This window comes from Scardinius erythrophthalmus (assembly GCF_964197995.2).
Source record: "Scardinius erythrophthalmus genome assembly, chromosome: 13".
Classification (NCBI taxonomy): Eukaryota; Metazoa; Chordata; class Actinopteri; order Cypriniformes; family Leuciscidae; genus Scardinius; species Scardinius erythrophthalmus.
In genome coordinates, this window is record NC_138233.1 from 14,721,575 (window position 1) to 14,745,468 (window position 23,894).

General features: G+C 40.0%; 1 protein-coding gene across 5 annotated transcripts in view; it reads left to right on the forward strand.

Annotated features, from left to right (window-relative positions):
* Positions 1 to 17,049, forward strand: part of elf1 (E74-like ETS transcription factor 1) — a 44,667-nt gene extending 27,618 nt beyond the window's left edge. For 2 of the 5 annotated variants that reach the window (XM_081383107.1, XM_081383106.1), the window contains exons 2-9: positions 4,622 to 5,008; positions 12,126 to 12,294; positions 13,007 to 13,114; positions 13,287 to 13,448; positions 13,665 to 13,748; positions 14,356 to 14,548; positions 14,644 to 14,985; positions 15,458 to 16,895. In XM_081383107.1, the coding sequence (XP_081239233.1) occupies positions 4,937 to 5,008; positions 12,126 to 12,294; positions 13,007 to 13,114; positions 13,287 to 13,448; positions 13,665 to 13,748; positions 14,356 to 14,548; positions 14,644 to 14,985; positions 15,458 to 16,256 (1,929 nt within the window). In that variant the 5' untranslated portion in view covers positions 4,622 to 4,936 and the 3' untranslated portion in view covers positions 16,257 to 16,895. Of the gene's footprint in view, positions 1 to 1,753; positions 2,097 to 4,621; positions 5,009 to 12,125; positions 12,295 to 13,006; positions 13,115 to 13,286; positions 13,449 to 13,664; positions 13,749 to 14,355; positions 14,549 to 14,643; positions 14,986 to 15,457 lie in introns of those variants that run through there. The other 3 variants (XM_081383109.1, XM_081383110.1, XM_081383108.1) reach the window with 3 other exon arrangements.
* The last annotated feature ends 6,845 nt before the right edge of the window (positions 17,050 to 23,894 follow it).

Genomic DNA, 23,894 nt, shown 5'->3' on the forward strand with positions numbered 1-23,894 from the left:
TGGAGTAATGACGCTGATTGTCAAGACTGGAGTAATGATGCTGAAAATTCATTATATTAAAATAGAAAACAGTTGTTTTAAATTGTAATCATATTTCACAATATTACTGTTTTTGTTCTATTTTTGCAGCCTTACAAATGCAGCCTTGGTGAGCATAAGAGACTTTGTAAAAACAATAAAACAATCTTACTGCCCCCAAACTTTTGAACAGTATTAATATTAAATATTTTAAAAAGATTGTTCAGTTGTATATTATTCAAAATTGGTGCTGTGTACTGTGAAGTTTAACATATTGGTATTACTTGGACATAAAGCAGCAGCAGGCTAGTAGCTTTTGTCAGGACAGTTTAAATGATATGTGACCATATAGATGAGTACATTCAAGTTCATTATCCATAGTCCCTAAGTTCATTATCACAGCATTACAGGACTACACTTGAGTTGAAGCATCACATCCTTACAGGAACTGGGCTAAAAACATCCATGTTCTGCTGAGTCAAGCAGATGACCCCGTTAAAAGAGACTTTGTCCTCCATATTGATTTAAAGGCTACTTTTGGCTTTATTCCACCCTCAGGGTTTCTCTTCCCTTTAGTAAGTGAGAACAAGCCTTCAGATGTCTCACATAACACATGTTCACTGGCTCACTGGAGGTGTTTTAATGTCACATTTTGCTGGTGGAGTGAGCATTGTGGAGTGTGTTTTTACTAAAACGCTCAAAACTGGCATGTTCTGAAATTCCAGGAATGCCAGGAATGCCAGTCCTCCTTCCTGACCTAGCAAGAAAAGAGCTTCACTTTCCTCTCGCTTTCTCTTAGTCGGTGTCTCTCCAAAAGCCTATAGTATCCCAAGCTATTTTGAGACTATTTTTTCTCAAATGTGTTGACATCACCATTGCCATGACGTCACTCCCCACAGAGTAACTAGAGATTGCTTCGCCCTCTTCAAAACCATTTCCATCCATCCTAGTGATGTCATAAGAATAAGGCAGCTCACGATCACACCACATCTTGAATCCATAAGCATTCCCATCAAACTGCTCACCTATGTTAGATGATCATTCATGTTTGAATTTGCTTGCTCCTTGATTGAATTCCATTGTCAGGGTGACTCATGGCTTAGTCATTCGGTTGGATTAAATTACATCCTTTCATGGTCAACACTGAACTCAGCTGAGGACGCTACAGGGGCGGGTGGGTCGAAAGGGTCAATAGGGTAAGATGTATTTGTTCGTAATCATTCTCCCTTCAAAACTGGTTATTCTGTCCAACGTTTTAGTCAGCGTCTTGCTTCATATTTACTTGTTTTGACAACACAGACTAGGCGCTTTGCCAGACTCGTACCAGCTGCTGCATTAGGACTCGGACAGACGTTTTTCATGTACACCTCATAGTTTTACCTTGTTTGCTGAGTGTGTATCCTTGGCAGACCTCAGCCATGGAGTGATTCCATGCAAGCCCCACCCTGGAGTGTTTGCTTGCTGAAGTCTTGAGTACTGAGTAACTCTACCTCCCTCTCGGCGCCTCTGGATGACGTGCAGCAGGCCTTTGTTTGTGTGCACATGTTGGGACTATAGGCAACTGTTGTCGCATCCCCTTGTATCGTTTGCAGGCCGCCGTCACGGTGGCGTAGATCACTCACCGTGTGCCCGGCACGAGGTCTTGTTATATACAACTGGGAATCAGCACGGAGAGCAGCATGGTGCATGCGATCACAGATTTGCATGATTTTGCTCCCCACCAGGCTCATCTCTCAGTGTGAAACGTTCTCATCAATCCCATATCACGCTTTCATTTGCCAGCACATCACCGTCAAGTGGTGTGAATTACTTCATTACTCCAAAGCAGGGTTGTAGACCATGGCAAGATCGTCTAATAGAATTTCAAGCTGCGAGCTTTGGCTGTGGCATATGCAGCTGTAGTTTGAGGTACGGAGAGGTTTTTGAATTGGAAAGAAGAACCGAAAATGACATGAGACCATTTTGAGCTAGTCTGTAAAGGAGGAGGCAGAAGTCAGCCATGCTGTTGTTTGGCGACTTCTGACCCTTGGCTCGCACTACGGAGACTTCATGGGCGAGTGCTTTCCCAGACTGCAGAGGTAGGCATGACCCACTCTGTGTGGTCTTGATTTGCCTGATATCAGTATAGTTGTGATTATAATTGTTAGCACTGTTTGTACTATACGGATATGTGCAGTTTGTTGAGAAGAAATGTGCTTTTACTTGATATAAAGTGCTCTAAAATACCCCAGCGATTTGCCTTAGAAATTGAAGTAGGAACCCTTTCCATATTTAGAAAACCAATACATAGGGATGCATGATGCATCAGCCGATATTTGTTTGAGATTTATTTTTTTTTTAAAAGAAAAGAGTACTTTTATTCAGCAGGGACACATTAAATCGATTAAAGGTTACAGTAAAGACATTTATAATGTTACAAAAGATTTCTGTTTCAAATAAATGCTGTTCTTTTGAACTTTTGAAAGAATGAATCCTAAAAAAATGTGTCAAGGTTTTCGCAAAAATATTAAGCAAAACAAGTGTTTTCAGTATCGGTTATAATAAGAAATGTTTCTTGAGCACCAAAGCAGCATATTAGAATGATTTCTGAAGAATCATGATGTAGCCTTGGTGAGCATAAGAGACAGAAACATTACAAAATCGTACCTACCCCAACCTTTTGAGCGGCAGTCGATGTTAGATATATACTGTATGGGCCTTTTATTTTTCTTCATACTGTACATTATAATGTAGCATTTGTTTTATTTATTTAGACATAATAGTTTAAAAGTAAAATATGAGCCGTTTGTTGGTTATTGGCCATTAACATGAAAATAATAATTATTAATTTAGTATTAGTATCATACAGAATTTTAATATCTCTCTTAATATACTCATACTCTACCAGATCATCAAAGAGACTTGAGGATGACCTCTTTTTATTTGACGTAAGCCCCTAGAAACCTACCAGAACACCATAGCAACCACCTAGTTTGGTTAGTGCTAATAATAGGTTGGGCCTCTCTGTCATGGGATACACCAAGTTCCTCTCTTGTAAAGACAAGGCCGCACAAGGCCACATGTTGAAGACAAGACTCCAGCTGCTACAGAGGTCTTGGGCAGAGACTGAGCTAAACAGAACATTTGTTTGAGCTCCCTGCCACCTACACCCACACGGACCTATCTTTCCTATTCTCTTTAACTGCCCCCATTAAACCCTTGTACCCACCCACCCCACCTACCCCAACCCCCAGACACCATTCAACCTGGTATGCACTTGTTGACACACACACACACACACACACACACACACACACACACACACACTGCCGTTTCAAAGCAAACAAGCCCCACCCTGCCACAGAGGAGACGTGGGCCGCTCCACTGCCTGCCATTTTACACCCCCCTTCAGTGGTTCGTCCAAACCTTCCCTCCACTCCCCACAGCACTCGTTTAATCTTTAACCAGATTGCAGACCCTTCTGTTCCTTCTCGCCACCTCAGGGCTGGGAAGAGGGTACTCTTTCTCTCATAGGCCTGTGATTCTTGTGTTTTTGGGTTTCCGTAGTTCAGCTGGCTTCAGTGTTCACAGAGTGAATGTGGACTTTGGATGAGGGTGTGTTTGGGCCCTTCTACTCTGATAACCAAACCTTGTTTACAGTACCCCTTTGATCAGGCTGGGTGATCTCATATCCTGTGTGATCCATGCCCCTCATCCCTTCCTCCGCACTGCCACTGAAGAGGTTCACTTATACATCTGAACCTTGACGAATTAAACCAGGCATTCAAAATGAAAGTAGACCAGCTGTCTCGCTGCTTTTAGTGATTTTTGTCCATCATTTGAAACATCATTCAATCAGAATAGTGTGAATGATATTAGTACTATACCAATATTAGAATTCTACCTGATACCTATTAGCCGATTATTTTCATGGTATGGTCGATAACTGATCAATTAAAATTCTGTATTATTTTGTATAAAAAATGTATTTATTTTAAATAATTAAGTAAATATTTAAAATATTATTTTAAATAATAATTAAAATAATCTTAAATAATAGAAATATTGTAAATATATTTAAATGATGTGTCATTGGCAAATTATTTAAAATAGTATTTGAAGTAATAATTTTTTTTTACTTTGAATATTTAAAAATGACGTTTAAAATATTATTTTAAATAATTGGCTGATATATATTGTGATTCCAAGTGAATACAGGGTGACACAGTGATGCAACAGTTGTATTGTTATGATCTCAGAGGGTAAACAGGAGTCAGAGCCAAAGAAAATGAAGCGTGCCAGTGATGAATGTGTTACTGGAAAGCAGAGTACGTTTTCCACTCGTCCTTTTTCATTTTGCCCGGCCAGACTTCCTCAGAGTCTGTCTTTGAGGCAGCTTTGGGCGTTCGGAGCCAAGAATGGGATTGGTGAGCCGAAAGTCTCCCCAGCAGTGAGCGAACGCTTCATAGAGTCAGAAAATTAGCCTCTCTCCTCAGTCCCAGCGGTACTGTCTCAGGCTCGTCCGGCCATCCCAGCCCTCTCTCTCTCTGATAATGTGACACAGCCCATTTTGCTCAGTCGCAGTTTCCTAATGTTCCTTTTCCTCTCTGTTTCTCTCTTGAAGGTTTAGATGCCCCAGACACAGCTGGAGCGAGAAACCTCCATCACGCAGTACCGTTGCCCTGAGTCCTCCGCCACCCTGTTCGTCATCTGGAGGAAAAAAAAGTCAGCAGCGTGCAGGACCAAAAAAGGGAACTCTGTTTTTACCTAACAGTGCCTCTCATTTTGTGAAAGCAGCAGATTACCTCAGCAGTGTTCCTGCTTCAGAGTGCTTCCTGTGCCTAGGGGTGTGGTGCAAAGCATCCGGGGAGTGCGTGGAGGGGTAGGAACCCTCTGCCTGTCATCCTGTGTCCTACCCACTCTCTCTCCCTACAACACCATGACCACTGCGGTCCAGTCAAGCGAGCTTGTCTTTGAGTTCGCCAGCAATGGGATGGATGAAATCAATCAGGTACATACCAACCACATTTGTTGTTTTCTGTGTGAGAATATTCTGATCGGCCCTTAATCGTTGCACTGAAATATTTTGGCATCAGCAATCTGTTATTAGGCACGTAAACTTGGTTTCTCTATGTTTAGGTACTCTTTTTGTCTATCCAGCTGCACAGGCGGGGTCTTAAAATGGGGACAATGGTCTTTCAAAGGTCTGTGCCTTTGATGCTGGGCATGAAGGGAAGGGAGGGAGGAAGGTGGAACATTAAGAGTGCAAGGAGAGGGTTGGGAGATCACTGTGTGGGTTGCTGGCAGGGTTCAGATGGAAAGACTGAGATGTAGGAATCGCCAGTCAGTCTGAACTCAGTGTGTTTGAATTCTTATATGAAAACCTAGTTGAGAATGAAAGTAGCACTCCAGCTTCAGGACGCTTCATTATGTTGCATACAGTGGCCCCAAAAAGTATTTGGACACTTAAGTCACACTTTACCAACATTTGGATTTCATTGCATTGGATACAATATATCAAATCAAGTGGATTTTCTCAGGACTAACATTTCCGAGCCACTTTTTCTGTTATTTCAAGTTAGTTTTCCTCAAGTTTACACAGGTGTCCTGGGATAAACATGTTCCACAAAGTTTGACAAAGTCCAAGATATTTTGTCTTCAATTTTCACTACTAGTTTGGGGTCTGTAAGATTTTTATGCTCACCAAGGCTGCATTTGTTTGATCAAAATACAGTAAAAACAGTAAATTGAAAATAACTGTTTTATATTTAAATATATTTTAAAAGTTTGATTTATGCATAGACAGTAAAAGCCCTGTCACCCATTGGTCTGAAGCAGGTTTGAGGAACAGCCAGCAATTTCGATTTTGAGGAGCTCAATCTGCGGTTTAGGGTATAAGGAATTAACAATGCGAGTTTTGTTTCAGCAATGCACGTTTGAGAGGTGGCGCCCTGACAAATCTCGCGAGAATCACAACTTGCTTTACGGCACGACATCACATACATCAGCAACATATGAAGCAGCCTCTATGGAAGACACTAGCACGCATTTCAGACGTGAATTATGGCAGAGTCAATGAAGAAAGCACGGTCGGAAGAGTGCAGAGACGGCTCTGCGTTAGTGGTAATTACGTCAGTAATGTTAAATACAAGTACTCCACAGAGACTCTAGGGGTTGCTGTTTGAGAAAAACAGAAACTGCATAGTGTGCCTTTAAGTGTCAAAAAATCCTTTTTGGGACACTGTATTTGTGGATACCAGCGAACCGTCGTACTATTGTGTTTTAGTTTGTTCTGTCTACTGTCTCTGAGTTGAGATGACTAGAACCATGATCTTAATTTTAAGCGTGTGTTTGTGCAGTCATGTGAATGGATCAGGTGAAACCGGCCTCTTCCCTTACTGACTGTAAGGGAACTGAAATCTAGATTCAGGCCTAACCTGCCTAACTTGTTGCAGCGTGGGAGAAGAGTCCTGTTCCACCCAGAAATCTACTATTGTTTTTAAATGATGTTGGCTTTTCGGTCACTCCCTAAGTCCCCTCACTCTATTACAGCACCCTCGTAAATATGCAGCAGTTGCCCTACAGTCTCAGATATCTTTTGACTCCCACTGCTAACAATAGAGGGGCTTTTTGGGGGACTGCACAAGATAAACCTAGACTCTTCTCACTGTGTGTGCTGGGTTTTCCACACATGGGTGCTGTGAAATATGTCCAGATGCTTCTCTGGACCATAATGATTAGCCGTGCTGGACTTTGCAGAGCCAGTAATTACCCCCATAAGTCAAGTTGTCGTGTAATGGGAGTGAAATGATATCAAGGCACCGTGTCAGACTTCAGCTTCAGCACGCAACAGCAGTTCTGTACTAGATCCAGATCTCCAAAGTCATTTAATGCATTTACATGCACAATCTTACACTGATAATCACAGATTAGCCAGACAACATAATGTTACAACCTCTTAAGTGCTGTAAACGTTTTAAGCAGAAAACAACTGGCACAACTAGATTTTTACCCATGACCTCATTTTCACTCTGTATGTAAACACCTTCACCAACGTTCTGGTGACTTATTTAGTATGCGCATGTCTCATGTGCATGTCTGTTGATGTCAAAACAAAATAATTTCTCGTATAAACAGGGTTTTCTTGCATCGTCAGGTTTTCAGAATGAGCTTTGTGCGTGCAAGTTTACTTATTTGTTAGGTTATAAAAATAGGGATCACCGATCACATTTTAGGGGCCGAGTTCAAGTATTGGGCAAGTATCCACAGTACAGCGGAATGATAATTTGAGGTTAGAGTGTGTAAAAAGGACATTTTAAAGTTACTTTAATATTAAAGGTATTTATAAACGGTAAATGTTATATTAAAGGTATTTTTAAGTAAAATACGTTACCTCTTAAATTATTTTAAATGCTTAATGTATTGGGTGAGAGATAGCAAATATAAGAATCATATCAGTTATTTTAATTAGTTTAGTAAACAAAGAAAACATTTTGTGTATAACAAAGTAAACTATAATTAATCAAACATCTCACTACTACTTGACATTACATAAACAAGCACTCAATGAAGTCACTTGTCTGTGACTGGCCTCAATGCACTTTGTGCACCTGCTCCCACAATATTGCCAATGAGTTTAGACTGCTATTCAAAGTTTGGCATCATTAAAATATATATATATATTAATACTTTTATTCAGCAAGGACATATTCAATTGATAAAATGTGATATTAAAGACATTTAGAATGTTACAGAAGTTCTACACTGAAAAAAGAGCTGCTGCCTTAAATTAAGTACAATCAACTTGGATATTTAAGTCATTTCAACTTAAATTACATGAAACTGACTTAAAAAAAATGATCTGAATCTTGTAGAACTTATAAAAAAGTAAAAAAAATTGCTTACCTTATTTGTAATATAATGTAATAGCATATGTTGTCATAACTTATTGATCATATAATTTTTTGCAGTGTATATTTCAAATAAGTGCTATTCTTTTGAACTTTATATTCATCAATGAATGCTTGAAATGAATCATGGTTTCCACAAAATAAGCAGCGCAACTATTTTCTACACCAAATTTCTTGAACACCAAATCATCATATTAGAATTATTTCTGTAGGATCATGTGAAACTGACTGGAATAATGGCTGCTAAAAATTCAGCTTTGCCATCACTGGAATGAATTACATTTTAAAAAATATAAAAATAAAATTTCACTGTATTTTTGGTCAAATGAATGCAGCCTTGGTGAGCATAAAATAATTTTGAATGGTAGTGCATGTCAAAGACATCATTAATAGTGGAATTTCTTCAATACACTATAGTTTGGCTGTCAATGTTTCTTGTGTGGCAAAGGCTATGCTTTTTGGCATCAGAGCATTTTTAACGAGTACACACTGTTTTGCATCAACAGTCTATAAAATCACCTGCTCTATGACAGAGCCAGGCTTACATAACTTCTCTTTGCCACATCATACTGTACATCTCCTATAGCTGTGATGACGTGACATCACGCAGCTTTAGCGGTCAACAGACGAATTGCTTATTACTGAAAACCTGTGGCATCACGTCTGGTTAGTGCACAGAGAATCATCAAAGAACCTGTCTCCAATATTGCAAGTGAGGGTCTTGTATTGTATCAGTGGGTTAGCATCAGGTAAAGCAGAAGAGAGTGGAACTGCAGAACAAGGCGCATGTTATCAGGTTTATGCACACAGTAGGAACACAGAACTCAAGTATTCAAATAACTGATCTTTATCTGATGTTTCCCTTTTAGAAATGTGGTTGATAATTCTGAAAAAAAGAGGATGTTAAAGGTTTATGATAGTCCGTTAAAAAAAAAAAAAGAGAAGCTTTACTCTTTTTTACTAATGTGCAAGATTAAGATATTTACTTAAAAAAAAAAGAAAGAAGCTGAATTAACATTTAAATCTTATATTTATTAGTGCAGACCTGTTCGATTTACATCATAAGGTGGTCTAATGACAAAAGACATTTTTCATTTTAACAGACATGCTCTGCTATTTTGCATTTACCTGTGTGGCAGAATGAGAGAGGCTATGTAAACCGATCACCAAAGTTTTTTTGCATAATCCTGATATCTGATGTCTGTAGTTCCAAGGTATGGCAGGACACAAGGCAGCGACTGAACGAATGCACAGAATAAATTTCCCACGTTCTCAGCAGTCATGGCTTATGGGATTCACCGGGTGTCTGTCTAGCCTTGTTAAAACTCTTCTCTTAGTATACTGATGAACAACGCATACAGAATCTAACATTTAGTTGGTGTACACCATCGTTTAAAAAATTGGGGTCAGTAAGAATTTTTATGTTTTAAAGAAATTAATACTTTAGTTCAGTAAGGACACATTAAATTGATCAAAAGTTGCAGTAAAGACAATTAAAATCTTTCAAAATATTTCTGTTTCAAATAAATGCTGTTCTTTTAAACTTTCTATTCACAAAAGAATCCTGAAAAAAAAAAAAGTATCAGTTTCCACAAAAATGTTAAGCAGCACAACTGTTTTCAACATTGATGGTAATAAGAAATGTTTCTTGAGCACCAAATCAGCATATTAAAATGATTTCTATGGATCGTGTGACACTGAAGACTGGAGTAATGATGCTGCTGAAAATTCAGCTGTGACATCACAGGAATATGTATTAAAATAGAAAACATCAATCCATCAGCTCGTCCATCCATCCCAGCATCTGGGCTCCAGGCAGGGGACATCCTGAACAGATGGCCTGTAAATACCAAACAATTATTTTAAATTGTAAAATTTCACAATATTTCTGTTTTATTGTATTTTTGATCAATTGAATGTAGTTTTACAGACCCCAAGCCTTTGAACAGTAGTGTATATCCAGATTAAACAGTAGCTAAAGTGTTCAATTTAGCAATTGCTAAATTCTATTATGCTTCCTCAAACAATTTCGCCATTGAATCTGTTTATAGTAGTTTGGAGTTTGTTACACTACTGAATTAATTATTCTGGCCTTGAACTGAGATTTGGAAAGCCAAACCCATTGAGTCTCTGGGGGGAAATGCCATAACAACAGCAAATAGTCCAAGCATGATGGAACAAAAACAGAAAATCCTGCCAAAGGAAGATGTAAGATGGCTTATGTGTTTCACAATATTGTTTTCAAAGAGACAATATTTCAAGCATTCCTGCAGTACTGTAGTACATTGATCAGTTATTGTTAAGTGTGTTTGTTTGTGCGTGCGTGTATGTGATTAATTTCATTGGCCAGGAACAAGCAAAAACATTTATGTCTTTGCATGTTGGTCCTGTTTTGATCATCTTCATACAGTTGTACAACTGGAAAGGTGAAAAACTGCATTCTACTGCCACCTAGTGGTTACATGACACAACAGACACATACATTCATGTGTTCCTAGTGAATTTAAAAAAAGGGCAGAATAAATCCTAAAATGTAGTCCCTGTGGAAAAGCAATCACTTGTCATTAATGCCGGTCCTAAACCTCTGGGGGCCCTAAGCTAAACTTAGTGCCTAAAACAGTGCAGATGCATGCTATCAGTAACGTTTCAATAATTTTTTTTCCTAGTTTTTATTTAAATATCACATTCATATTAGAGCAAAAGTATTTACACAAAAATATAGCTTCAATAATTCTCTAAATAGGCCAACGTTAGACTAATGCACATTGTTTTTAAAGCACTGACAGGAGTCACACGACAGCTTGTATGACTGAACAGGAATGTGTTTATTTCTTAAAATATGTATAAGAACGTTTTGATTATTGATGTGTACTGACATAAACTGGAATTACATTGCTTCATGGCATGGGGCATTTCTAACGAATCAGTGGACTTAATAAATTAATTGCATGGTTTGTCGAGACTAAATAAGACTAATAAGTTAAAATATTACAAAAATACACACAATCTTGCTCTTTTGCTTCACGTTCTTGGTGCTTTTTCTTTCATTTTTCTGCTCTGGAATAATTGGTTCTTTTGGAAGCCTTATATGTCAGATTACTGTCCAAAACAGTAATTAAAATACGCAACTTGTGTACTTTGCGTATAGGGAGGATCGGCTCAAGGCTCACAATGAACAGTTGCATAATTTAAGCGGCCCTCTTACAAGTGTCAAAATAAAGGTCACCAGACTTCGATCAGACTGTAGTTTCTCTTGAATTATTCCCGCTCTGTCAATGTTCACTTATTATTCTGACATGTTTTGCATAGCTTGCACTTATCCGAAGGCCTAATGAGAGCTGCTAGCCGGCTAATGAGATTCGGTTGGACACACACACACACACACACACACACACACACACACACACACACACACACACACACACACACACACACACACACACACACACACACACACACACACACACACACACACACACACACACACACAGTGTCACTAACTCAGCGATACTATCTTCAGCTCCAGTTTTCCCTGGAAATGGATTGTGTGTGTGTTGTCTTTTTTTTTTTTTTTATGTAGGAAAGCCCTTCACGTTGATTTTACTAACATGCCTGACTCGTCTAGACTGCCTAAAAGAATAAGAAAGCATATAGACATCTTTTATTAAGTATGTTGGTGTATTTTGGCAGTGTTGACTGTGGTGGGGGGTGAGTAATGGTCTCTTGTGGCTTGAGTCCAGTACCAACCATTTCCTCTTTTCCCTCAATGTGATCTCCACCCTCACTCAGGAATGCTGGTGGAAATGAGGAAGCCTGAAATGGTGTTTTTGGCATGAAGCTCATTACCCTGGGAGCAAACAGGGTCATGTCTAAAGAACCTTACTGGAACTATGATACGTTTGTGCTTACATCATTTAATCACATGATACCACAGGCTTGTCTCTAGCCTTATTGTTATACTGACACATAGTAAGAGTCCAACCAAGTGACTGAACTGGCTCAGGTTAAAGCCATTATGAATGGGCCATTAACTTCTGCCTCTGTGAGAATGAGTAACCTGGACGATTGTGGATTTGAAGCTTTCATCTGCAGGGAAGGGGCAAATTTATGTGTTTTAAAGCAATTATGGTGCACTTTACTGCCTTTCTGCTGAAAGCACTGCATGGCGGTTGATTTTAGATCAATGGTGCATTTATCTCTCTGTTTGTTCTCCCACAGCTGGACGACCCTTCAGTGTTCCCGGCGGTGATCGTGGAGCAGGTGCCCGCTGCCGACCTCATGCAGGTGTACTCTGGACTGGAGGCAGATGAGGTGACTAATGGCATCATGGTGGACGCCATTCAGGATGTGGTGGAAGAGAACATCATGGGAGATGTAGGGCTGTCTGGTGAGTCCAATAAGTGATCACAATTATAGATGGCATGTTTTTTTGAAAAAAGAAAAAGAAATCCCAGTATTCCTCGCACCTGAAGCAGTCCACAACACGACTTTTTAATGTTTTTGAAAGTCTTTGAAGTCTCTTATCCTCACCAGGGCTGCATTTATTTAATTAAAATACAAGAGAAATAGTAACATTGTAAAATATGATTACAATATAACTGTTTTCTATTTGAATATCTTTTAAAATGGATTCTTTCCCTGTGATGGCAAAGCTGAATTTTCAGCGGTCATTATTCCAGTCTTTAGTGTCACGTCACCTTCAGAATCAATCTAATATGCTGATTTCCTGCTCTAGAGAAATGTATTTTTATTATCAATGTTGAAAACTGTTGTGCTGCTTAATCCAGGTATCCTTGTCGAAACCAAGATAAATTTTTGTCAGGATTCTTTGATGAAAGTTCAAAAGAACAGCATTTATTTGAAATAAAAATGGTTAAATTATCATTTAACTCACAATAAATAAACAAAAACGTATTACACATTTGTATGTGTCTATATAGAAAAACATTAAAACCATAATGGACAGCGTGACAAATCACCTTTATCGATTTGTTCTTTAAATATCCAAGAAAACTACTCTCAAACACTTTTAAGTGGAACCCATAATAGTGAAACCCAAAGTTAATGTTTGTCAAGTGATGTAAATGTTTTATCCACAGTAGAGACCTCTGTCTCAGGCGGAGAGGACAATATGGAGACCATCGAGGCGGCTGAGGCCCTGCTGAACATGGAATCCCCCAATAACATCCTGGATGAGAAACGCATGAGTATGTGATGACTCACTGTCAGTTTACATGGTCCTTTTTTTTTTAGAAATGATTGTGGGAAGACCTCTTAAAGTCACTTGGCACACATACTGATACTATTTCTCATTTCAGTCTTGTCTGTGAATGTTTAAGCAAACAAGCATTCTAATACTTGAACTCTGCCCTTCTGTAGTTCACACATATGGGACTATGCTGGAATCAGACCTGACCTACATTTCCCTGCGTCCAGAGCAGCTCTCAAACGGCTGCATGGATTGTCCCCTGGATGAGGAGACGTCCTCTATGGATGAGATCCCTCAAAAGAACCTTTCCAAGCCTGTCAGGAAAACCAAAGGTACCACAATCCTCCAGTAGAAGGCAGTGTACACCTTTTTTGATTTGTTTCTTTTTTGCTGCATTATATTAAAAGCTGAAGATGAGACCAAAGAATGAAAGATTGTTCAAAAAACAACCAAATACATCTGATTCTTTTTTGGAAATTTGTTGTTAACATATATTTAGTTGATCTGATGGTCTGGGAGCTAACTATTTTCTTGCAATCATCCTGCAGTGCGCAAACCAAGACCAGTGCGGCCCTGTTCTCCCATCACCAATCCAACTCTCCCGCTTAAGAAGAAGAGCAAAGAGGGCAAAGGTAAGCGCTATCTCGGATCACCGCACGGTAGTAAAGGAGAAAAAGATGGAAGCTATCGCTTTTCTCTCTCCTGAATGCATCATGAGTCGCTCTTACTGCCAGAGAGAGGCAGTGTTGCGACTGCTTAATTGATGAGGTGCTCTCAAAGTGCTGCGTTCGTGAGGGAACTAAAAGTGATTGCAGGCTGGAGGGCACATCGATGCTGTCCTGATAGAGGCCCCTTATGCATGCGCCCCATTCCCAGCTCAGAGAGGAGGCCGGACGCATACATATACATCACCTTGACACGCCGGCCTGTTCTCTCTATGGCTCTCGCACTGCCGGGGTAGCTGTTTTTAACCACTTCTGACCAAAGCACATGACAAACAAGAATAATCTAGTGCCAGGCCCCTCTAATTAATTTCCAGCCCAGCGTTAGGCTACCATGAAGGGAGAATTGATTTATTAAGGTTATGCGAAAGAATACAATAATTGCACCTCTGCCAGTTCTGCTGGTTAAATAAGACCTGTGGATTCGCATGTGAAATATGAAAGTTGTTAAGCTTTTTTATACATCTAAACTTTTAATGAGTCGTCAGAGAAATATAAAAGACCCTTATTCTTGTAGGCAACACTATCTACCTGTGGGAGTTCCTCCTGGCCTTGCTGCAAGACAAAAACACCTGTCCCAAATACATCAAATGGACGCAGAGAGAGAAAGGCATTTTTAAGCTGGTGGACTCCAAGGCCGTCTCCAAGTTGTGGGGCAAGCACAAAAACAAGCCTGATATGAACTACGAAACCATGGGCAGAGCGCTCAGGTGAGCCAATGGTTACAAACACTTCACCCAAAGGGACCAATCATGCCAGAGGAATTGCTTTTCCTGACCTCCTGCTTCCTCTTGCTCTTTTTCAGGTACTATTACCAGAGGGGTATTCTGGCCAAGGTTGAAGGACAGAGGCTTGTTTACCAGTTTAAGGAGATGCCCTCAGATCTGGTTATTATTGATGAGGATGATGGCCAAGGCGACGATGGCAGTTCTGGCTATGGAGGGCACAGGTCTGCTCCTCACGGACGGGCAGTGGGCCGTGGTTCATCGCGTGCGCAGGGGAAGAGTGCGCAGTTGAAGTCCTTGAAGAGAGAGATGAGTCCCAGTCTGAACAGCAATGGAAAACAAGCAGAACAGATGCTGCAGACGGTCCATGTTCTGCAGCCAAATCAAGGGGCTGCTGTCCCAGCACCTACACACTCCTTAAGGTGAGTTTGTGTGTGTGTATACTAATTCATAAACAGACAACTTCACACACAAGTGAAAGTTACAAACAAGCAAATTATAATGCACTGTTTTTTCCTAAATCTAGTAAGTTGCCTTGTTATCTTTGCTGCCTACATATTTGGCTACCTTCTTAGGCAACAGCATCTAAACCAAAATGTACATTAGTGATAATTTGTAACACTTTTCCTAGGCAGTAGCATGAATTACAGAGCCTTGTATAATAAACAAGATATTTTGGCCACAAATTAAGAATTTGTTCCCTCATTTTAGTTAAATCATGTTGCCATTTAACTAAAACGAGGAAAGGAATTATATTGCGCTATATTGAGCTTTATAATTTCTCAATAAAGTAATCTCTTCTATATACTGTCTCTGGTTTCAGCGAAGGTGTTCCCCCTTTGTAACCCCATGCCCTTCTCTCTCTCTTTCTCTCTCTCTCTCTCTCTCTCTCAGGACTATAAATATGCCAGGGTCAGTTCCCATGGTCCTCACGTCAGGAGCTCACGGAGGAGGTTCAGTCACCCTGCAGACCCTGCCGCTGTCCTCTGTTCTGACCAATGGGGATTCCCCCACTCATACCTCACCGCCTCGGGTCATTCTCCACACTGTGCCTTCCTCCAGCCCCGGGGGTAAAGATGTGCTCACCATCCAGACCGCCTCTCTGACGACAGACAGCATCCAGCACCAGCAGCTCCTCATGTCCACTCTGAGCTCATCCAGTGGAGGGGTCACCACACCACAGCAAGCCGGGTCTCTTAACGGCATCACCCGCTTGGTCACCCTCAATGCCAACGGGCAGCCCGTAGTGGCCCAGCAGCCCGGAACGGTCATCGCCACTGTCCTGAAGCCCAGTGAACTTCAAAACCTGCAGGTAAAGGAGGAGATCCTAGACCCACATTACCTCCAATCTCTGGTCAACAGCAACCCTAGCCTGGCCTCATTCTGCAAAGAGGAGTTCGAGGATGGAGTGGCGGAGCTGAGCTACAGAACTGTGATCATCAACAGTGCAGGACAGGAACTGGGCCAGACCCTCAATGGACACTCAGACATGAGCTCGCAGCTGGCCAGCAGCCCCAGTGAGGGCCTCACCCCTGTGGAGGAGCTGGAAGTGAGGGGACAAGTGGCCCTGCATCCAGAGCCTGAGGACAAAGAGCTGTCGGAGGTCTCTCAAGGTCTGCAGGAACTGCCGGTCACCATGCAGATATCCGCCTCCCACTTCATCCAGGTAAAAGCGGAACCGGCTGAGACCTAAACTATCAGCCCAAGCAGGGGAATGTGGACACAATCGACCAACAAATGAAAAAAAAATAAAAATACAGGATTTTTTTCAGTGGAGCAGATGATCTGTAATTTATTGCTCTTGATTGTTTAGAATGGGCGTTCACCTAAAGACTTGTTTACTCAAAGTTATTGTGATATTGTGCCTAAATTTGAACCTTAAGGGATATCGATCATGATGTCATGATAAAAAGCTCTTTGGTTTGCTCTCCGTCACCCCCAAACTCCCAACAGGAGAGCAGCCATTCTCCAACCAGGGATATTCCCACCATATGTGCCAGTTGAGATGTTTCAGTCTCTTCTCATCTCCACAGACAAATCCAAAGACTTGATCCAGCAGAGGGACCAAAGGAAGAGTTGGTGGGAAGCCAAAATGAAACCAACAACACACCATTGACTTTAGGATTAAAATGCACACACGCAGTTGCTTCGGACATACAAGATGGAGAAACATTTGTTTTGTTTTTTCGTATGTAGCCATCTCAGCAGACTTCAAAAGGATGCCTATTGGAATAAGACTGAAAGAGTGCCTAGGTGGTTAATGCTTTGTTTTGGAAGTGATGTTTTGAAGGGGAAGATTGTATGATTCGCTCTGTTTTTAATACAGAATTATGACATTATCTCATCCCCTTCATACCGGCAGAACAGACGAGGTTATTATTTTCACACAAATTTAAAAGCACGGCGCTTTTATGGAAATGGGCATTGCCTGTCCAAGGACCTTGTTTGTATATAGTAAAAGACTAAAGAATATAGTGAGAAATTCCAAAATCATCTGCTTAAGTATTTCCCCATTATAATCTTGTTCATATGAAATGGCACACATATATATATATACATACATATATATATATATATATATATATATATATATATAACTATAACTTAGATTTGATGTATGGCCACAAATTTATTTATTTTCTAAATTCTGTGTAAAAAGTCTTTTTTAAACAAATGCAAAAATGAGGGAAAATATGCAGTATGTTAATCTTACCCATAAGAATCCAGTATGTGTGTTTATTGCGAGCTGTATTTTTCCAATTTAAAGCATTCCATGTAATCCCGCACACCTTTCATATTTTATCTATTTTTCAATATAAGGGGATCCGAACATAGCTTTATGAGATTGAGCTATCATGCTGTTCTTATTCACTGTGATGTGTTTAAAGCCATTTTTACAGAGCATACGTGCTATAAATGCGATGTCCTTTGGTTTTCTGCCTTTACGCTGTCATACTTTTACCCTGTATCAACCACATATCGTTCGACTGATGCCTTACATGTCTGTTTTTCAGATCAGATTGTCTCAGACACAGCTGGTGTGGTCTGTGACATTTAGGTCGGTTTTTAAAATGTATTTATTTGTAGCTGATGTAGTCCGTGGCCTCCATTCTTTCTTCGCCTCATTTATATCCAATGAATCCAGAGCAAAGTCTCTTAATAGTGGCATGTCCACAAGTAAACAGAGCCTTGTTGATCCAAACCAAATTTGTGCTAAATTGGAAGAAGTGACTGAAGTTGTTGAGGACCGAGCTCCCTAAAGGCAAGACGCTGATCTTAGGCATCAGGCCTCTGTCTCTAATTCTGTTTGACTAACACCAGAGTTCTGGTGCTGCTCTGACAATCGTGGCTACAGCTTGTATTATGCAAGATTACGTCAATAAGACAATCGGTCTTCGGATCTGGTCTTGTTTGACCGTAGGCTTTACGCTTTGTAGTTTTGGGGTAAAGGTATGCCAGTGCTCTTCCTATAATTTCAGCTTGCCTTTTCTTGGGGCTTTCCTATTTTTCCAATTGTCTTTTAGTATACTAGATTTTGTTTTTCTAAAAAAAAAAAAAGAGAACCAAAAGAGAATAAATATAATAAAAAAACAATTTTGCCTTAATGTAAACGTGTGATCTGTTCCCTTTTTGCTGTGGAAATTGAATCTCAAGATCACAGATTGAATGGGTACTGGTTAAACAACACAAAGCCCATAAGGCAGATGCTATCATTGTTCCAACATATTAAAACAAGTATACCTCCAGGTGCATCTCCTCAAGCGTTACTTCTGTTAATGTGAATTAACAGAGGTCAGATGCACTCCCAGGTATCTCGCACATCTCGCTGTGAATCGAGGCTGCTATGGGGAGCTCTGTTTCCAGCCATATGTGCTCTTATTCAGCTTGTCTGCTCCTTCTGGAGACTACAGAGCGACGCTGCAACTTCGGCAAGGACGGTGTGAGTGCAATCTGTTAACTACAGGAAGCAAAGCACCTAAGAGTTATTGAACAATCAGGCATGGGAAGCTAAATGATGCCTTCGTTTGAGTGGGTGAAAAAGAGAATTAGCGTTTTAAATGAAAAAATGCTGTCATAAAAAATTCCATTCCTGATTCCATTTCAAACCAGTATGCTGTTGTGTGTGGAACATACACAAAAAAGAGTTAAAATATACTTTTTCTGTACAATGACATTTCTTAGTGACTGTCAAACTCCGAAAAGTCTCTATAGGTCTATGGCATGGATTGCATATTAGACTCCATTGTATAGACTGCTTTTATGGTGCCTTGCCCTTTTTGGAGCTTGACAGCCAGTGGTGGTTATGAACTATCATATAGTAAATAGCTGCTGGAGATTCTTCAAAATTGTCCTTTGTGTGTCATAGAAAAAATGACATCACAGGTTTGGAATGATATGAAGTTGTGTAAATGATGGAATTCATCTAACATATCCACACTCCATTATTTTATGTGAGCATTTTTTTTCTGCAGTCTTGTGGACAAATAATCTTTAAACAACTAACACAGACTGCAAGAGAACACAAAACGGTTTTCACTCCCGCAGCTCTGTGTGTGCCGGACTTGCTGTGAGGATAGAAATGGTTGTTTGTGTGACTACTCTGTGATCTGGGTTTGGAGAGGCTTTCTGTGGTCTTATTGTGTGTGTGTGTGTGTGTGTGTGTGTGTGTGTGTGTGTGTGTGTGTGTGTGTGTGTGTGTGTGTGTGTGTGTGTGTGTGTGTGTGTGTGTGTGTGTGTGTGTGTGTGTGTGTGTGTGTGTGTGTGTGTGTGTGTGTGTGTGTGTGTGTGTGTGTGTGTGTGTGTGTGTGTGTGTGTGTGTGTGTGTGTGTGTGCGCGCGCGCGCGCGTGCGTGCATGGGCATGTGTGTCTGATGTGTGTCTGTTGATGGAGCCATCTGGCACCTGGTACATGCTGGAGCTCTTACCCCCAAGTCTACAATTCACACACAGCTGCAGATTACCCAGCACTCTGAACCCTACAGGCAACACTGACAAATAAAACAATAACATACAGAAAAACACAATATCAAAGCTGTTAAAGGTAACTGTAGTATGGACGGAGCAAAATGGCAACTGAAAGTGGTTGTTAAAACGATTAGCACAGCGCTAACGTGTCCTGTGAAAATGGGAAGATATTTTATCACACAACTACAAATGTTATGTGAATTGGAGATAATATGCTTATAGCTGTGAACTTTTCCATTTCCAGTGTAAAGTCTTTAGGTTTGAATTCAAATATAAAGGAAGGGGTGGCCAAATTATTTAGTACAACGAAATTGTCTCATGGTGGGTATGTTTTTTAAAGGCAATTTCTGTATAGGAAGTTTATAATCTTATAAGATTATAAGATATAATCTATATTATATCTATATTTATAGCAATTTAAGTGTTAATTATCAAACCATTGTTGTGGTTTATAAAATTGTTAAAAATAATAATTTAAAAAACCCTAAAACGCATGAAAGATTGCCCCAAAATATCCCCCTCTTGAATGTGTTTGAAAATGTAATACAACTTTATTATAATATGAAATCTATTTATATTATACTGCATAGTTGTGTGAATGTATGTCAATTGCGTTCTGAATTTTTTGGTTGGGAGAATTTAATTCACCAAAAAAATGATGCAGACAGTTTTGAAACCAAAAACACTGGTAGAAGAATGCATCATCCAAGTCAAAATCATAGTTACTTACTGAGATAATGTACAGCTGCCCTTGTGACAACTAGCCCTGGTCCTTTTTAGCATTTTAGCTTCTGTAACTGGTCATCATTTCAGGTTTTTCACCATTTCAGTCACCTTTTTGCAGATCACTTAAGTGTGACAAACACATTTTGAAGTAATATAATGCTCTTTGTAGTTCCTCAGTTCCTAACTGGATGTATAATAATAATTATCCAAGAATAAATAAAAATGTTGTTTAACATAAAGATGAAGTATAGCATGTCATGCTGCAGGAAACACATGTAGCTGTTTGACATGTCATGACGACTCCCCATTGGCAATCATGCAGCATTAAAAAAGACTAAACAGGACAGCTTGCAGTGATCGGTATTTCACTTCTGAATACCATACATGATTTATGACTAATCATAAGCTTCTCAACCGAAATAACCCTTGTATAGCTTAAAAAAGATACTGAAATTAAAGCTGAATTTCTAGACAGCTGTGGTTCAGCAGTGTCAAACCGCGTCTTTACATCAACACAGCTGCACAAAATCAGCTCAAGGAACAATCTATTTTTAAAGCAAGACGACAAGTAGCTGGGGGCCAATGACATGCTTGAAGAGAGCGAGTGTTTATTGCATCACAGTGTCTCTAGTGAGGAGTGGTGGGACGGCTGAGGGATGGCGGTCATTAGAAATGTGCCTCCAGTCAGGGGCTGCGCTAAGATTACTCACACACCAGGATACTGCCGCATACACACACACACAAACTAAACAATGCTTTCGTTCTGTTGCTGAACTAAGAGTAATGACATCCACTCCAATTTACGTCCATTGTTCATCACTTTATATTTACATCAAATTTTTAAAGCAGCAGTCTCACAGCTGGAATTTATAGAAGCTAAAAGCTATTAAACTTCTCAACCTACATCCCTCAACTGCATGAATTGATTAAATTCTTCCATTGGCAACTGAAACAATAACCATGATTTTATATTTCCCAGGTCATAACCAGCATAGAGTCATGGTTTGGCTGATTATTATGGCCCCATTAGCCCTTGTTGGTTGTAGCTATCTACATCATGTGACTGAAAAACAGACCTTCCTCCATTAATGGCAATTCAGAAATTCTTTTTGAATGAAATGTATGTAAAGTTAGTAGCCTAACTCTTTTGCAGTCTACATACATATAGGCCTAAACATTAATCCATACAAACAAGCACAGCCTAAATGACTGAATATTTTAATGTAATTATACATTTAGTGATCCTATTTAATGTATTTACTGTTTTCCATCTAACATTCATTACTAAATCTTAGTATAGGCTATAGCATCAACCATGTTACATTCAATACATTTTAAACCAAAAAAACAATGCAGTAGTCATAATTTACTTTAGGATAGACAGTCTGATTATTTAATTTTTTATGCTTTTGCCACTCAGATATTGAGTTCTAACACCACAGGTCGCCATCACTAAGCTTCTGACAGCTCTTTCAGTTTTTATCTAAAAACATTTTCCCTCAAAGTTAGAAAAGTTTGTAAAAGCACAATTTGCATAACAAGACTTTAAAAGCTGACTGAGTTTACAGTACCTGTTCGGTGTGATGACGTTTAATGTCCCAGACAGCCTCTGTAGTCCCATTTAGCCACTTGTTATCAACCACCTTTTTCAAGACACGCAACAGCTTAAAAAATCACGAGTGGGGTAATACTGATGTATTTTATGTCGTAGAATAAAATGTGAAAGTATCGCTTGTGTTCACCACAGACCTTATTTCATCTATTTAACCAAAAACCCGTTCAAAAAACCCATTGACTTCGGGAGGATAGAACCGGAAGTGTTGAAATGCTAACTTGTTTCCTTGTGTTGCCTACAAAGTGATGTCATACCAGCACCTCTCTATACCTTCCATAAGCTTTTATGAGGAAACAGTTTTTCCATCCCGTCCGGTATTCAACCTTGAGAAATCTGGTCTCCCTATTCTATGATCAATTTAGACTTACAATGCTTTAGGGGAAACGCAGCTCGGAGCCGTCTCTCTCAAAGAATCTGTAACATACCCGCCTCGCTGACCGTGTAAACAATCACAAGGAGATGGAACTGCAAGCTTTGATGGCTTTGTGGTCCTTTTTAGCAGCCAGTGTGCACTGTGCAGTTAAAGGGTTAGTTCACCCAAAAATGAAAATTCTGTCAGTAATTATTCACCCTCATGTTGTTTCAACCCCCGTAAAACATTTGTACATATTCGGAACACAAATTAAGATATTTTTGATGAAATCTGAGAGCTGTCTCACTCCTTCATAGGCTTCTATGTAATTTCATTCTGCCGGTCCAGAAAAGTTAGTAAAAACATTGTTAAAATAGTTCAAGTGACTACAGTGGCTCACCCATAAGTTTATCAAGTGACGAGAATACTTTTAGTGCGCAAACCCCCCTCCCCAAAAAAATAACGACTTTATTCAACTATTCATTTTCTTCTGTGTGGGCCTCTCTGACGTGAGTTCACGAGAGCGCCACGACGCATGCGCAAGAACTGAGAAGATGGCGCAGATGGGTCTTGATGTAGTGTTTAAAATGGTTCTAAAGTGTGCATTTCCTGGATGTCCGAATTGTGAGAAACCAATGAGAAAACATAAAAGTGCCTTACCAATGCCACAAAATGAATGGCTTACCTTTCACAGTTTCCCATCAAATGATCGTGAGCGCCATCTTCTCAGTTCTCGCGCATGCGTCGTGGCGCTCTCGTGAACTCACGTCGTTATTTTTGGGGGGTTTTTTTGCACACAAAAAGTATTCTCGTCGCTTGATAAACTTATGGTTGAGCCACTGTAGTCACTTGGACTATTTTAACTATGTCTTTACTAACTCTTCTGGGCCGGCAGTTGCAATTACCTAGTAGCCTATGAAGGAGTGAGCCAGCTCTCAGATTTCATCAAAAATATCTTAATTTGTGTTCCAAAAATGAACGAAAGTCTTATGGGTTTTTAACAACATGAGGGTGAGTAATTACTGACAGAATGCTCATTTTTGGGTGAACTAACCCTTTAAACTTTGCATTTTAATGCAGCTGCTTAGCAAGAGGCAACTTTTTACAATTGTGTGCGCATGCCCAGTGTGCATGAACGGTCGTGTGACATGCGTATTCGGTAGTGTAGTGTGGACAGAGATCATTTCTGAAACTCAGTGGAAATGCCAGTATAGACCAAGCCCCCAATGTTTCGGAAAACATTGAAGCTTCCCCGGGTGCCGCCATTGATTAGCGGACACCCACCTGCTGTTAGCATCCCATTGACTCCCATTCATTTTGGCGTTACTTTGACAGCGAATAACTTTACATCTGAGGCGTTTAAAGACTCCATTTGTCCATTATTTATTTCTAAAGAAACACGAAAATGTATAAAAGGCTCCATTACCTTGTATCTTACGTTATGGCCCCGTAGAAGCCGTTTTTGTAAAAATAGGCTAATGACTGCGTCATAACCATGCGACTCTCTGTCGCACAGTAGAGAGATTACCGTATGGACAGGAGGAGAAGCTCGCGGGCAATCGGGGGGACGTGGAGACAAAATGACAAAATAATTAATCAGAATACTTAGCAAAAGTTTCTCCTGCTCCTAGCTCATGGACACCTCCTACTCACACTCTCCATCTCTGCAAGATT